General features: G+C 67.4%; 1 protein-coding gene across 8 annotated transcripts in view; it reads right to left on the reverse strand.

Moving 5' to 3' along the window:
* Nucleotides 1-505: 505 nt before the first annotated feature.
* Nucleotides 506-15,553, reverse strand: part of ARAP1 (ArfGAP with RhoGAP domain, ankyrin repeat and PH domain 1) — a 45,646-nt gene continuing 30,598 nt past the window's right edge. For 3 of the 8 annotated variants that reach the window (XM_075742688.1, XM_075742695.1, XM_075742691.1), the window contains 18 exons: nucleotides 15,296-15,491; nucleotides 14,898-14,943; nucleotides 14,497-14,660; nucleotides 13,942-14,154; nucleotides 12,999-13,104; nucleotides 12,590-12,737; nucleotides 12,201-12,284; nucleotides 11,927-11,995; nucleotides 11,633-11,750; nucleotides 10,364-10,477; nucleotides 8,816-8,958; nucleotides 8,013-8,045; nucleotides 6,699-6,781; nucleotides 3,341-3,391; nucleotides 2,942-3,005; nucleotides 2,600-2,755; nucleotides 1,437-1,475; nucleotides 506-1,178 (listed from right to left, as the gene is read on the reverse strand). In XM_075742688.1, coding sequence (XP_075598803.1) covers nucleotides 1,458-1,475; nucleotides 2,600-2,755; nucleotides 2,942-3,005; nucleotides 3,341-3,391; nucleotides 6,699-6,781; nucleotides 8,013-8,045; nucleotides 8,816-8,958; nucleotides 10,364-10,477; nucleotides 11,633-11,750; nucleotides 11,927-11,995; nucleotides 12,201-12,284; nucleotides 12,590-12,737; nucleotides 12,999-13,104; nucleotides 13,942-14,154; nucleotides 14,497-14,660; nucleotides 14,898-14,943; nucleotides 15,296-15,491 — 1,806 coding nt within the window. In that variant the 3' untranslated portion in view covers nucleotides 506-1,178; nucleotides 1,437-1,457. Of the gene's footprint in view, nucleotides 1,179-1,436; nucleotides 1,476-2,599; nucleotides 2,756-2,941; nucleotides 3,006-3,340; nucleotides 3,392-6,698; nucleotides 6,782-8,012; nucleotides 8,046-8,815; nucleotides 8,973-10,363; nucleotides 10,478-11,632; nucleotides 11,751-11,926; nucleotides 11,996-12,200; nucleotides 12,285-12,589; nucleotides 12,738-12,998; nucleotides 13,105-13,941; nucleotides 14,155-14,496; nucleotides 14,661-14,897; nucleotides 14,944-15,295; nucleotides 15,492-15,553 lie in introns of those variants that run through there. The other 5 variants (XM_075742689.1, XM_075742692.1, XM_075742690.1 and 2 more) reach the window with 4 other exon arrangements.

The following is a 15,553-nucleotide window of genomic DNA, read 5'->3' on the forward strand; positions in this document are numbered from 1 at the left end:
GGCAGTGCCCGTCTCGCTGACCCCCCCCAGCCCCAGTGACCCGCAGTGGCAGTGCAGCACGGATCCCAACCCGCCACCCGGCCCTCCCGCCCCCCAGGACCCCCTTTGCTGCTCCCCACCTCCCTGCGAAGGAACAAGCCCCCGCTCCGGCCCTGGCTGGCACCCTGCAGGGTGCCACGGGACTGCGGGTGCAGGCAGGGGAACTGCAAACGCTCGCCCACCCTGGGAGCTGCCTCCCATCCCGGCGCGCCCACGTCCCGGCGCTGGCACGGTGTCACGACGGCACGGGCAGGGCTCGGCGCAGCAGGACCGTCGGACCAGGGTGTCACTGCCGTGTCCCCAAAAGCAGCTCGCTGCCCTCTCCATGGCATCACCCAGCAGCTCATGAGCACCCAGCGACTGGATCCAGGGTCGTCCCGCTGCACCCATGGGCTCACCAGCTCCCGCTGTCCCCTGCCCCGGCCACCCACCCCGCGTGGCCAGCAGAGACCTGGACACCCCCACACTGTCTCCCCAAGACCTTTAATATCGTCGAGAGGCAGCAGCAAGAAGCGGGGACAGCTCCTGCCGCCCCCCCACCCTGTCCCCCCCCCTCCAGCAGAGGCTGGAGCCGGGGGGGACAGAGGCCGGACGCACCCCCTCCCCAGTGTGGGGGGATGCAGAGGCTCTTGACGCCCTGCCCAGCATGGAGGGGACCCCGGGGAAGGGGCACCCCCTCCCCTGGAGTGATGGGAGCACCGTGATGCCGGTGCCCGGAGCCGGGCGTGCATCCCACGGGAAGGGCTGCTCCCGCCTGCCTTGTCATTTTTAAGGAGAAAAACTTGAAAATAGAGGGACAAGGGGGAAAAGCGAGAGCCCCCGGCCGCAGCCCCCATCCCGCGGCTGTGCCGGGACGCCCGGCTGGGCTCTGCCTCTCCGCCCGGAGCTCGGAGCAGAAGCCGAAAGCAGCCGGGGCGCGGGGCGCGGGGTCGGGTGGGCTGCCTGGCCGTGGCTCCCGAGACCCGCTGCGCCGGCGGGTGGGTGGCCTCGCTGCCTCTGCCCCTCCTGGCTGCCCGTGGGTCACCGTGCGGGGAGGCGAGAGGGCCCGGCGGGGGCTCCGGAGCCGGCGGGACCCTCGGCGGGTGCCGGGGTGCGGGGCTGGCACGGCTCCCCCAGGGCGGCCCCGCTTGCGGACGAACCTGCGGCACAAGAAGAGAGCGGAGGGTTGGGGAAGGGGATGGGGCTGCCGCCTCCGCCCCCCCTCCCACTTTGCAGGGGGGACACGCGTGGGGGAACACCGCCGTGCACGCATGCGTGTGCCCGTGTCCCCGAGCCGGGGTGGCAGCGGGACAGCTGGAGCGTCGGCTCCCACCTCCTGCTGCCCGCGCTACCCGCGCTGCCCGTGCTGCCCGCACGCCAGGCCCGGGCAGGGGGTGCAGGCAGGGAGGGACACTCACCCGGCGTGTCAGGCCTCCAGCTCAGACGTTCCGCAGGAGCTGGGGACAGAGAGCAGACAGGTCCCCGTTAGTCCTCGGCCTCCTCCGCGGTGCCCCCGGCACGGCCTCCCAGCAGCCGCCACAGGGGACTGCGGTGGCAGCCACCCCACCCCACCCCGGAGCCCCCAGCATGGCACTGGCGGGGGACACCCCCAGTGCCACCCCCTGGGAGCCGTGGGGTCCTGGCCCCTCACCCCAGATCCCCCCAGCCGCTGCTCCACGGCCCTTGGGGTGCAGAGACCCCCTGCCAGCTTGCAGGGGGGGCCGAGCCCGGACGGGAGGAGCGGGCACGGAGCGGGCAGGGAGGGCCGTGCCTCGCACGCCGGCACACGCACACCGCGAAGCACAGCTTCCCCGCTGCCCCCCCGTTATAAACCTGAGCTGGGTGGGGGTCCTGGGGCAGGGCTCCCCCGCAGACCCGGGACGAGCCGGGGGGGGCACCGCGGCAGTGATGCTGCTGCTCCCCGCCCTCGGGCACCCTTGGGGTGATCACCGTTGGGTGACGCACAACCGATGCCGACGGTGGGACACCCCCCCCCCCGCCCCGTCCTCAGGTTTATAACAGCAACGAGAGCCCGAGGGATCGGCTCGGGCACGGTGGAACCAGAGCAGCTCCGTCCTACCACCGGCCGGCGGCACCGGCAGGCCCCGTGGCTGAGCAAGGCTCCGACACCCATGGCCGACACCGGCATGGGGGGATGCCGGGCGTGCAACAGCCCCCGGGCCAGGACGGCTGTTGCACAGACAGACAGAGCAAGACGACGGGATGGGGGGGGGGGGGGGCTGATTTGTGACCAGGAGGGTGTTTCAGAGAAAACCCCCGTTATGGGTAAAATCAGGAGCCTGGCAGCATCCCCCTCTTCCCGCATCACACGCTTCGGGACACCCCTGCACCCAGGGGACCACCCCCTGCCCCGATGCCGGGCAGGGCACCCAAGGGATCACCCCCCCACCCCCTCCAGCTCTCTCCGGGGTGACCGGAGCCTGATGCTGGGGGGGGGACACCCCCCCCACCCCCCCACCCCAGGTTTGGGGAACAGGACCCCCCCCCCCTCCCGGCGTGTGATGCAGGGGAGATGCGGCCCCGCGCAGAGGGACCCCCCCGGCGCCCCGCTCTCACTCACGGTTAGCGGGTCAGTAGCAAAAGCAGCCACACTGTTCCTCATCTCGCTCTCATTGCCCCGCAGCGGGATGAGGGAGATGTTACCCAACCTGGAGTCCTGCTGCGACCGCGACGCCCGCACCTTGGAGCTCTCCGAGGGCCACAGGGACCCGCCGTTCTGGGGACAGAGGGGACAGGGGCTGGAGCGGGGGCTGGACACCGGCTTTTCGGTTTTTGGCCACCCAGGGACCTCTCCTCTGCACCGGGATGCCGGTATTTCGGGATGCGCGGATGCTCCGGAGGGTCTGTGCCAGCCCGGCGCCCCTCGGCGCTGCCGCCCCGCAGCCCCGCGCCCGCTCCCTACCTGGACGTGGAGGAAGGTGGCGAACCACTCCCGCAGATCGGCCTGAGTGTCACAGCAAAGGTACCTGCGGGGACATGGCGTCAGCGGGGAGGGATGTGCCACGCGCCTCTGCCCGCACCCGTCTGCTCCAGGCACCGTCGGGGACGGAGCCGGGACCCTGGCCCGCTGCTTCGCACGAGGTCTGGCAGACCCCAGGGGATGGAAGGGGACGAGGGTGACAACCACCGACCCCCGGGGTACCCCGAGCGGGTCCGCGGGCCCCCAGCCAGGCTCTGCCCGCAGAAATCCCCGTCGCGTCCCCACGGCAAACGCGTGCCAGCAATGGAGGGCGGCCGCCCCGGCAGCACGTCTGTCTGTCCTGGGGGTGAGCTGAGCGTCCCGTGTCCTCCCCTCCCTTACCATTGCTGCTTCTCGTGCTTCTCGTTCTCGTAGAAGACCGTAAAGCCCCAGCTGGAAGGGGAGAGGGGAAAACCTGCAGGCCAACCCCCCAGGCTGCCCGGCCCCGGCTCCAGCACTCCAGGTGTCAAAGTGCCCCAGCAACCCCCCATCCCCGCAACCCCCCATCCCTGTAAACCCCCTGTCCCTGCAACCCCCTGTCCCCGCAACCCCCCATCCCTGTAAACCCCCGTCCCTGCAACCCCCTGTCCCTGCAACCCCCCGTCCCTGCAACCCCCCGTCCCTGCAACCCCCCGTCCCTGCAACCCCCCGTCCCTGCAACCCCCTGTCCCTGCAACCCCCCGTCCCTGCAACCCCCCGTCCCTGCAACCCCCCATCCCTGTAAACCCCCGTCCCTGCAACCCCCCATCCCCGCAACCCCCCCATCCCTGCAACCCCCCATCCCTGCAACCCCCCATCCCCGCAACCCCCCGTCCCTGCAACCCCCCGTCCCTCACACTCCTGTGCACACACATGCCCGTGTTCCCACCTGTGCGTGTGCACCCATTGCATGCACACGCCCACACGCACACTCACAAACATGCACACACACTCATATACACACACGCGTGCACGCACAGGCTGACATGCACACCCACACCCACATGCACACACTCACCCGCATGCACATACACACACACACGTACACAACTCACTGACGTGCATGCACACCCACGTATGCCCACGCACTCATACGCACACACACTGACATGATGCACACACCCACACGCACATAAATATATGCACTTGCACACGTGCACACACAGCTACACAACTTGCTGACGTGCACACACCCGTATGCACACTCACATGCATACTCATATGCACATGCACTCATACGCACATATACGCGCACACACGTTGACATGCATGCACACACCCACATGGACACAGTTACACACACGCACACAAATACATGCACACGTGCACACAGACGTACACAACTTGCTGACATGCACGCACTCACATACATGCACACACACGTGCACACACACGCACACACCCATATGCACACACCCGCACGCAGACACCCACGTGCACACACCCACACATACCTATGCACACGCACACTTGTGCACACAGACTCTGACACACACCCCCCGCACACACACATGCGTGCACACCCAGAGGCAAACCTGCACGCGCACACACACCCCCACACACCCCCACACCCACACACACCCACACCCACCCACACTGACACACCCACACCCACACCCCCCCACACACACCCCCACCCACACCCACACACGCCCACACCCACACACACCCACAAACCCCCACACACACCCACACACACACCCCCACACACACCCACACACACACACCCCCCACACACACCCACACACACCCACACACCCCCCCACACACACCCACACACACCCACACACACGCACACACACCCACACACACCCACACACCCCCCCACACCCCCCCACACACACCCACACACACCCACACACACACCCACACACACCCACACCCACACCCCCCCACACACACCCACACACACCCACACACCCCCCCACACACACCCACACACACCCACACACCCACACACCCCCCCACACCCACACACACCCACACACACGCACCCCCCCACACACACGCACACACACCCACACACACCCACACACCACCCCACACCCACACACGACCGGTCCCTGTGCACACCCGTCCTGCGGGGCTGCTCTGACATCTGCTGGCAGGAGCCACGGCCAGCACGAGATGTGTCCCAGCAGCCAGAACTGTCCCTGTCCCTGTCCCTGTCCCTGTCCCCAGCCCCGTCCCCATCCTGGTCCCTGGCTCCGTCCCTGGCCCCAGCCCCAGCCCTGGGCCTGTCTCCAGCCCTGTCTCCATCACCAGCCCATCCCCATCCCATCCCCATCCTATCCCCATCCCATCCCATCCCATCCCCATCCCATCCCCATCCCCATCCCCATCCCCATCCCCATCCCATCCCATCCCATCCCCATCCCATCCCATCCCCATCCCATCCCCATCCCCATCCCATCCCATCCCCATCCCATCCCATCCCATCCCATCCCCATCCCCATCCCCATCCCCATCCCATCCCCATCCCATCCCCATCCCCATCCCATCCCCATCCCCATCCCATCCCATCCCATCCCATCCCCACCCCATCCCCATCCCATCCCCATCCCATCCCCATCCCATCCCCATCCCCATCCCCATCCCCATCCCATCCCCATCCCATCCCCATCCCCACCCCATCCCATCCCATCCCCATCCCATCCCCATCCCATCCCCATCCCATCCCCATCCCCATCCCATCCCCATCCCATCCCCATCCCATCCCATCCCATCCCATCCCATCCCCATCCCCATCCCCATCCCCATCCCATCCCCATTCCATCCCCATCCCATCCCCATCCCCATCCCATCCCCATCCCATCCCCATCCCATCCCCATTCCATCCCATCCCCATCCCCATCCCATCCCCATCCCATCCCCATCCCATCCCCATCCCCATCCCCATCCCATCCCATCCCCATCCCCATCCCCATCCCATCCCATCCCATCCCCGTCCCATCCCATCCCCATCCCCATCCCATCCCATCCCCATCCCCTCCCCATCCCATCCCATCCCATCCCCTCCCCATCCCATCCCCATCCCATCCCCATCCCCATCCCATCCCATCCCATCCCCATCCCATCCCATCCCATCCCATCCCATCCCCATCCCATCCCATCCCATCCCATCCCATCCCCATCCCCATCCCCATCCCCATCCCATCCCCATTCCATCCCCATCCCATCCCCATCCCCATCCCATCCCCATCCCATCCCCATCCCATCCCCATTCCATCCCATCCCCATCCCCATCCCATCCCCATCCCATCCCATCCCATCCCCATCCCCATCCCATCCCATCCCCATCCCCTCCCCATCCCATCCCATCCCATCCCCTCCCCATCCCATCCCCATCCCATCCCATCCCATCCCCTCCCCATCCCATCCCCATCCCATCCCCATCCCCATCCCATCCCCATCCCATCCCCATCCCATCCCCTCCCCATCCCATCCCATCCCCATCCCATCCCATCCCATCCCATCCCCATCCCATCCCCATCCCCATCCCCATCCCCATCCCATCCCCATCCCATCCCCATCCCATCCCATCCCATCCCATCCCATCCCATCCCCATCCCATCCCATCCCATCCCATCCCCATCCCATCCCCATCCCCATCCCATCCCATCCCCATCCCCATCCCATCCCCATCCCATCCCATCCCATCCCATCCCATCCCATTCCCATCCCCGTTCCCAGCCCAGCAGGACACCATGTTGCCACTCACCACGTCGGGGGCCGAAGCTTCTTCTTAACGCCCAGGTAGACCTTCAGGTTCCTGACGGGCCACTCCTTCTCCGGCTTGTGGCTCTGGGGGAAAAGGGGCCCGGCCGTGGGTTGGGGGCTGCAGGGCCACCGCCAGCCCCCTGTCCCCCCTCCCCACCCACGCTAGCCCACACTGATGCCAAGGGTGGGTTTTCGTCCCCTCGGCGGGCAGGGAGGAGAAGCCGTGGTGGGGACGCGGTGACGGGGAAGGGGCTCAGCCCAGGTCTCAGCTTGCCACAGAGCAGGTGCCCATCGCCCGTGGCCGAGGGAGGGGACACAGGTGGCCTGTCCCCGCCGCGGGGTCCCCCAGAGATGGTGCCGGTTGCCTTCAGAGCTGGGACCAGCCCTGGTGCCTTGTGGCGGGGTCTGCAGAGCCCGGCGCTGGATGTTCCCCACGGGGACGCACACGTCACGCCCCTCCTCAGCATCACGGCCACGGCCCCAGCCCTGCTCTGCCGCCGGCTCTCTGCCCTGACCGCATCCCAACCATCCCACCGGCACGGCACGGCACGGCACGGCACGGCACGGCACGGCAGGCGGGCACCTCTCTGCGGTGGATGAAGACGGGTGCCCCAGCTCCTCCCCGGGTCCCACTCGGGCTGTGCGGGGCTCCCCCCTGCCCCACAGCATCCTCCGGGGTGCTGGCTGTGAGCCGCACACCCCCCCCGCACCCAGCAGCCTCCCAAGAGGGGGGCCGGGGGAAAGCGGGGTGTCCCCGTGGCCGGCACCGCGGCAGCGAGCTGGCCCAGGCGTCGCCCATCGCCGGCACACGGTTCCAAAAGGCACCACGGCTCCCTCCCCCCCGCCACCCCGGTGCCAGCCGCACCTCGCCGTGCCGCACGAGCCATGCCCTGACAGTGGGTGCCACGACGGGGGGACCCCCCGCCACAGCTGCCCGCCCGCGTACGCGTGCAAGCGGCGTGACTTACAAGAGCCCAATCCAATTCCCGCGGGATGGGGAGCCAGCTCAGCCCATCCCTCCCCGCAGCACCGGCCCCTTCCCCGTCCCCGTCTCCAGCTGCCCGGAGCGAGGGGCAGCGACACCCCCAAATCGGAGGACCCCGGATAACGGGGGGCCAAGCTGACGCATCCCTGGCGGCTAACGGGGAGGGACGGCGGCACCGGGGGCAGCACCCCATCGCAGCCAGGGGCGCAGGGCGACGGGCAGAGGCGTGTTGCGGGATTGGATTTGGGAGTGACCCCGGGCAGCCTTGTAAGGGCAGAGGCACCGGAGCCCCCGCGTGCCCCGCCGAGCCCCCCGGGCTCCTCTACTCACGTTCTCCAAGGGGGGGGTCCGCTGCTTCAGGCTCTGTTCAACAGAGGACGGGGGGTTAAAGCAGACGTGGGGGACGAGCCACAGCGGGAGGAGAGGGGGCCACCTCCCCGCAGACCCTACGCTGCCCACGGGCAGGGCACGGGGGATGGCGGCGGGCACGGGGCACGGGTCGGACCGGGGAGCCGGGGCGGGGGGAGCAGGGACCGGTGAGCGGGGGGCAGATGTCCCAGCACAGCCGGGACGCCAGCGTCCCCCTCCTGAGTCCTTGCACTGACTCGGACCCGGCTCTGGACCTGCTCCGGGAAAGCTCCGGGTCTGGGAGAGCGACGGCACTGCTGGGGTCAGCCCCATCGCTGCCTGCAATGCCTGCGTGATACCAGCCCCATCGCTGCCTGCAATGCCTGCGTGATACCAGCCCCATCGCTGCCTGCAATCCCAGCCCCATCGCTGCCTGCGATGCCTGTGTGATACCAGCCCCATCGCTGCCTGCAATCCCAGCCCCATCGCTGCCTGCGATGCCCGTGTGATACCAGCCCCATCGCTGCCTGCAATCCCAGCCCCATCGTTGCCTGCGATGCCCGTGTGATACCAGCCCCATCGCTGCCTGCAATCCCAGCCCCATCGCTGCCTGCGATGCCTGTGTGATACCAGCCCCATCGCTGCCTGCGATGCCCGTGCGGTGCCAGCCCACGTGGGTCCTCAGGGACTCCCGACACAGGGTGACAACGCAGCACAGCTGGGAAGGAAAGTGAAGGCAGGGGAAGGGAGCGGTGCCGTGCAGGCAGCCAGCAGGCAGGGCTCACCCGCACTTCCTTGTAGAGGCGCAGGCAGCTGTGGTTGAGGATGAAGTAGCGGTCGTGGAAGCCGGTGCTCAGGCCGAGCCCCAGCAGGTTCCTCTCCTCCCGAAACTTCATCATGCCGTGCTTGCAGTCACCCACTCTGCTGGCTGGGGGCACACGCCTGAGCGGCTCCGGCCCCCCAGGGGGGTCAGGGCCCCCAGGAAGGGCGCGGGGCGCAGCCGGACCCGGACCCGGTCCCGCAGCACAATAGCAAGGGCAACCCCCTCTCGTCGCCCCCCCTGCTGAAGCCCACTGGCTGCTGCACAGTCCCCCCGGTGCTGCCGCCCTGCCTGCTGCCCACTGCCTGCTGCCCGCTGCCTGCTGCCTGCTGCCTGCTCCCAGCCCAGGCAGGGCAGGCAGGACCATCTCCCCCGCTGCGCTGGGCGCAGCATCCGGCCACGACCCGGTATCGGGGGGCTCCCAGTCACGTGCTAACTGGGCTGGTGCCCACGCCGCTTGCACGGCCAGGCAGGATGCGGCCCTGGGATGGTTGATCCCTTGGGGATTTTCTGCAGGGCCGCAGGCGGCAGCACAGGGAGCATCCTGCCCAGCCAGCACTGGCAGGGACCTGGCGCTGGCCCCATCCCCATTCCCTTCCCTGGCCCCATCCCACTCCATCCCATCCCCTTCCCCATCCCATCCCATCCCCATCCCATCCCTATCCCATCCCCATCCCCATCCCATCCCCATCCCATCCCCATCCCATCCCATCCCCATCCCATCCCTATCCCATCCCCATCCCCATCCCATCCCTATCCCATCCCCATCCCCATCCCATCCCCATCCCATCCCCATCCCATCCCATCCCTATCCCATCCCCATCCCCATCCCCATCCCCATCCCATCCCTATCCCATCCCCATCCCCATCCCATCCCCATCCCATCCCCATCCCATCCCATCCCATCCCATCCCATCCCCATCCCATCCCCATCCCATCCCATCCCCATCCCATCCCATCCCATCCCATCCCCATCCCATCCCATCCCATCCCCATCCCATCCCCATCCCCATCCCCATCCCCATCCCCATCCCATCCCCATCCCCATCCCCATCCCATCCCCATCCCATCCCCATCCCATCCCATCCCCATCCCATCCCCATCCCATCCCATCCCATCCCATCCCATCCCATCCCATCCCATCCCATCCCCATCCCATCCCCATCCCCATCCCATCCCATCCCATCCCATCCCATCCCCATCCCATCCCCATCCCCATCCCATCCCATCCCCATCCCCATCCCATCCCATCCCATCCCATCCCATCCCCATCCCATCCCATCCCCATCCCCATCCCATCCCATCCCCATCCCCATCCCATCCCATCCCATCCCATCCCATCCCCATCCCCATCCCATCCCCATCCCCATCCCCATCCCCATCCCCATCCCATCCCATCCCATCCCATCCCCATCCCATCCCCATCCCATCCCCATCCCATCCCCATCCCATCCCCATCCCATCCCACCCCATCCCACCCCACCCCACCCCTCCCTCCCCCCCAGCTCCTCACCCAGGTAGATGAGCATGTTCTCCATGGACATCTGCTTCTTCACCACCAGGTAGCTCTCCGTCCCCAGGCAGTGCAAAATGGGCAGGACTTTTTCCGAGTAGTGCAAGGGCCGTTCTGGCAGGCAGGGGGACAGGCAGGGATCAGGCAGCATCCCGGGGGGTGGCACCCGCCAAGGGCAGGGTCTGTGTCCCCAGTCCTGCCTGTCCCCGAGCAGAGCTCCCACGCAGCGCCATCGCCTTTTAATTGGATTCATTTCACGGTGCTGCCGCTTACTAATTGTCCCCTGGGGAGGGGACCTCTGGGCTGCGGTACGTGAGTGGCGGGGCCCCGCGGGGCCGGGAAGGTGGCTCGGGAAGGATACACAGATATCGCAATAGCCCACAGATATCGCAATAGCCCACAGATATCGCAATAGCCAAGTGAGCGCGTTTGGAAGCCGCGGACTGCTGCAGGCAGTACACAACCCGCAGGCGGGCTTGCGGAACGTGCACGGGGGGTATCTCAAACAGGCCAGTCGAGGGTTTCACGAAAGCTCATCGGTGAAGATTCAACTTTAGGTTCATTTTAGCCGCCGCACAGCCTGAGGGTCCTTTTTATTTCCCTTTTCCGGGTGGTGCTCTGCTAAGCAGCGGCGGGGAAGCAGCACCCGCCCTTTGCAGAGGGGAGCCTGAGCGTGATGGCTCGGCGCTGGCAAGGACCGAAACGTCTCAGCAGAGGCTTGCAGTGATGCCCAGGGTGCTGCCGGGCTCAGCACCCTGCCTGTCCCCCTGCCAGGCACGCTCAGCCCTCGAGAGCCGGGGTCTCATCCTGCTCACATCAAGCTCTCGCTCGCTGCTGCCTACGGACACCCCAGAGCTGCTCCCTTTGGTGGCCAGAGAGCCTGGACACCCCCACCAAGGATGCAGAGATGCCCTCTGGATCCGGCCCAAGCCTCTGGCCCTTTCATGTGCTCGGCCATGTGCAACCTGGATGCGGTGAGCAAAGCTGCGGTGCCACAGCCGGCTTCTCCCGAGCGCCTGGAGCTCGTCCTGGCATTGCTCCATGGTGCGGTCCCCGTGGGAGCCTTCTCATCCCCATCCCCATCCCTACCTCCAACCCCACCTCCAACCCCATCCCCACCTCCATTCCCACCTCCATGTCCTTCTCCACCTCCATGTCCTTCTCCACCTCCTTCTCCACCTCCATCCCCATCTGCACCTCCACCTGCATCTCCATCTCCATTCCCGTCCCCATCCCCATTCCCGCCACCGTCATGCCCCCCACACCAACCTGCTTCCTCCCTCTCGTTCACTTCGAAGCAGCTCCAATAGTCCTTCTCCTTCATGACGATTTTCCTCCGGTCCAGGATCTCGAAGGTGAGCTCCTCGGCTGTCATGGTGGCCGGGATCTGGGAGGAAGGGACAGAGGGAGGGGACACGTCTCTACCAGCTGGTGCCTGGGGCCGTGCCACCCTTGCGCCACAGAGGTGCCAGTTCAGAGCATCCCCCCATGCCACCACAGAGGTTTGGGCATGCAACGTGAGGTCCCTGTCTTCTCTGCGCCCTCCTCCACCCCACCACTCACCTTGACGTGCTGCTCTGCCTCCGTCTTCTTCTCCTCCAGGTAGACGGTGCAGATGAAGTCTCCGGCTTGCTGGAGGGCAACAGGAAAGCACTTCACCTGCAGCTTCCCACATGTGGGCTAAATCCCCCCACCCAGCGTGGATGCCTCCTGCCTGGGGCATCTCTGATATCTTTTTTTTTGAGACAACATCTCCAGGAGATGCTGGAGCAGATGGTGGGGCTCCACACAAAGAGGGTGCCCCAGGAAGCCCCCCATGTCCACGTCCAGGACCCACCTGCGTCCCGCTGGACGCTGCCTCCCGCATCTTCATGATGGCCATGATCTCATCCTGCTGCTTCTTCATCTCTTGGTCATTGACCTGCCGAGGAAGAGGAGCCCAGGGAGCCATCAGGGCTGACCACACCACCCTTAAGTTTCACTGCGGGTCCCCAGGGGAAGCTGCTCCCCCGCCCAGCGGTGCCAGCGGCTCCAGGCTCGGGGGTCTCCAGGGATTGTAGGGACACGGACCCCCCTTCCCTCATCTCCAAAGCAAGGAGATGTCTGCAGTCAGAGCAGACCCAGCTTCCTCCTCCCTCCACCTCCCCATCCCCTGGGAACGTCCACACGTGGGCCTGATCCAGCCCCCTCTCCCCAGAGCGGCGTCGGGGGGGGGTGTGAACCTACGTTAAAGATCTTGACGTAGTGGCTGATGAGGTCCTCCACCACGCGCCCTGCCTTGTAGTCCTTCCCGTCCGTCTGGAAGAGCGTGGGCCCAAAGACGATGGCCAGGTTGTGCGTGTTCATCTGGTTCTCCCCAGAGAAGCGCTGGACCCTGCGGGGAACCCTGTTACGGTTCCTGCCCTGGGGCCCCCCCACACCCCCCTCCCGTCAGCCTTGCCAGGGGGAACGCCCCCCACGCCGGGACGTGATGCTCGGCTTTGGGACCCCAAATCCCCCCGCCCCGTCCTTGCTCGGGACGCGAGCCAAGGGGTGAGGGCTCCGCTCCGCCCCACGCCTCCCCCGGACCCCACAGCAGATGGGACGATGCCCCACGGAGGCTCGGGGACCGCGGGCTCTGCCGCCCGTGCCGTACCGGAAGAGGTGGTTGATGAGCGCCTTCAGCGTGGCCCGGTTCACGGTGGGGAGGACGCCCAGGAGCCGCCGGTACTCGCCGATCTTTGCCTCCTCGTCCTCCAGCACTGCGAGAGGGGCACGAGGGAGGGGATGGGCACGGAGGGGCGTGAAGGTGAGACTGAGACCCACAGCCCTGCCGTCCCCTCTCCAGACCCCACCTCGGACCCTCCTGCCCCACTGTGGGGACGGAGCATCCCAGCTCCATGGGGATGGAGCATCCCAGGGCCAGAGCATCCCAGCTCTGTGAGGCTGGAGCATCCCAGCTCCACGGGGCCAGAACGTCCCAGCTCCATGGGGCCGGTGTCTCAGCTCCACAGGACCAGAGCATCCCAGGGCTGGACATCCCAGCTCCACTGGGCTGGAATATTGCATCTTTGCAGGGCTGAAGCATCCCAGCTCCACAAGACCTGAGCATCCCAGCTCTGTGGGGATGGAGCTTCCCAGCTCCATAGGGCTGGAGCATCCCGGAGCCGAAGCATCCCAGCTCCACAAGACCAGAGCATTCCAGCTCTGCAAGGCTGGAGCATCCCAAATCGATAGGACTGGAGCATCCCACGGCTGGAGTATCCCAGCTCCAGGGGGCCGGAGCACCCCAGCCCCACAGCTCTCCAGCTGCCGGGTGCCTCCAGCCCTGGTACTCAGGGGCCGGATCCAGAAGCAAAGGGCGGGGGGGGTCTGGCTCTCTGCCCTGTCTCAGCCCCAGCCGTGCCGGAGCACGGGGCTGCACGGGGTCAGCGTGGGCATTCCGCTCCCCACCCAGGGGCTCGAGCCCTTGGACCACGTGGGCTCCAGATGTGCTCTCCCCGTGTAAGGCAGAGGAGAGGACGAAGGGGGCTGCAGCAGAGCCAGGGAGCCCACCCCCCCATCCTCCCACTGCCCCCCAGCAGCCCCCCAGGGCTCACCCGTCGCCTGCAGCCAGTCCTGGCCCCACCGCGCGGTGAAGAGCCCATCCCCGAGGTCGCGGAAGAAGCGTTTGAGGGTGTTGGCGACGTCGTCCACCTGGTGCTCGCCCTCCTTCAGGCGGACGCTGCGGGCGTCCCGGCGCAGCATCTCCAGCAGGTTGGTGGTCTTGGAGTTCTGCCCACTCTTGCGGTAGATGCCCTCGGACGTCAGCCCTGGGGCAGAGCCAGTGGGGATGAGACCCCCCTCGGTGGGGGGGACAGTCACCCCTCCCAGCCCCCCGCCCGCCCACCCCATCAAACGCCGCCGCGGGGAGCCGGTGCCGCGGCGCTTCCCACCCCGCAGGTATTGCCACAGCCGCCGAGGAGCCGCAGGCTAAAGCCAAAGCCCTCCTCCAGCCGGAGCTCTCCTACAAGGCTGCAGCGGATGCTCAGGGAGGGAGGGAAATGTGTGTCACGAGCCCGTTGGGTCTCAGCCAGCCGCGCCACACCGATGGATTGACCCGAACGCCGCGCTCTGGTCCCCACCGGCACCCGGCGATGGGCGACGGCACGTACCGCACTGGGTGATGTAGTCGATGCAGCGGTCCACCAGCAGCGGGACGTCCGACTCCGTCAGCTGCTGCTCTGACAAGGTGTCCCCCGAGCTGCCCGCAGCCTTCTGGATGGCGTGGACCCAGCCCAGGAAATCCAGCTTCCTCTCCCCCTGGATGTACAGCGTCCTGCCAGCAACGCCAGCCTCAGCCGGGGGCCGGCCACCCCCCCGCCCCGACCCCACCGCATGGCCGGGACCCCCGGGAAAAGCTGGGACCAGAGGCCCGGGGATGGTCCCAGCTCTCTTCTGGGGGTCCCCCGTCACCGCAGGGAGGGCAAAGGCACCCCCGGGTGAGGGGCGGCCTGGGCAGGGGGTGATATTCTGCCGGAGGGGTCTAACACCCCCCCCCACCCTCTGCTCTTACCTCCGTCTCTCCACCAGCACCAGCACCTCGTTGTCTCCCTGGATGGCTGGAGGGGAGAGAGCCCGTCACCCGCGGGAACGTGGGGAGCCCCGGCCCCCCCAGCCCCACGTGCCGGGGGGGGCTGTGCCAGGCAGCCAGCGGGTTCCGGCTCCGGCCCAGGCGGGACAAGCAGCGACTTTCCAGGGATGGGGAAGAGGACGGAGAGGAGGAAGAACGACTGCATCCCGCTCCGCGCAGGGACCCTGAGCTCCATCGGAGCAGCACCCACCACCCCCACACCAAAACCACCTTGGCTGGGTGCAACCCAGCTGCTCGGGGCCGGATTTGGGGGACACCCCCCACCCCCCCATTCCCAAGGTCCCTTCCAGCCCGGGGGGGGGGAGGGCAGGGGCACGCACAGAGCTCCTGCAGCTTGCGCAGCTGGAGAGGCTCCTGCCGCTCGCTGTCCTCGAAGCAGACGTGGAGCGCGGAGCCGGCCAGGGCGAACCAGCCCTCCTTGGCTCGCTCCAGGCTGAGGCCGCCCTTGTAGTGCAGCCGGCCGATCCGCTCGAAGTCGAGAGCCAGCAGCTCCTCGGCACGGGGGTGGATGAAGGACTGAACCGGGGAGAGGAGGGACCCGTCAGCGCCGCGGCACCCGGCTCCCCCCCGGCACCCGC

This window comes from Balearica regulorum, chromosome 1 (genome assembly GCF_011004875.1).
Source record: "Balearica regulorum gibbericeps isolate bBalReg1 chromosome 1, bBalReg1.pri, whole genome shotgun sequence".
NCBI lineage: Eukaryota > Metazoa > Chordata > Aves > Gruiformes > Gruidae > Balearica > Balearica regulorum.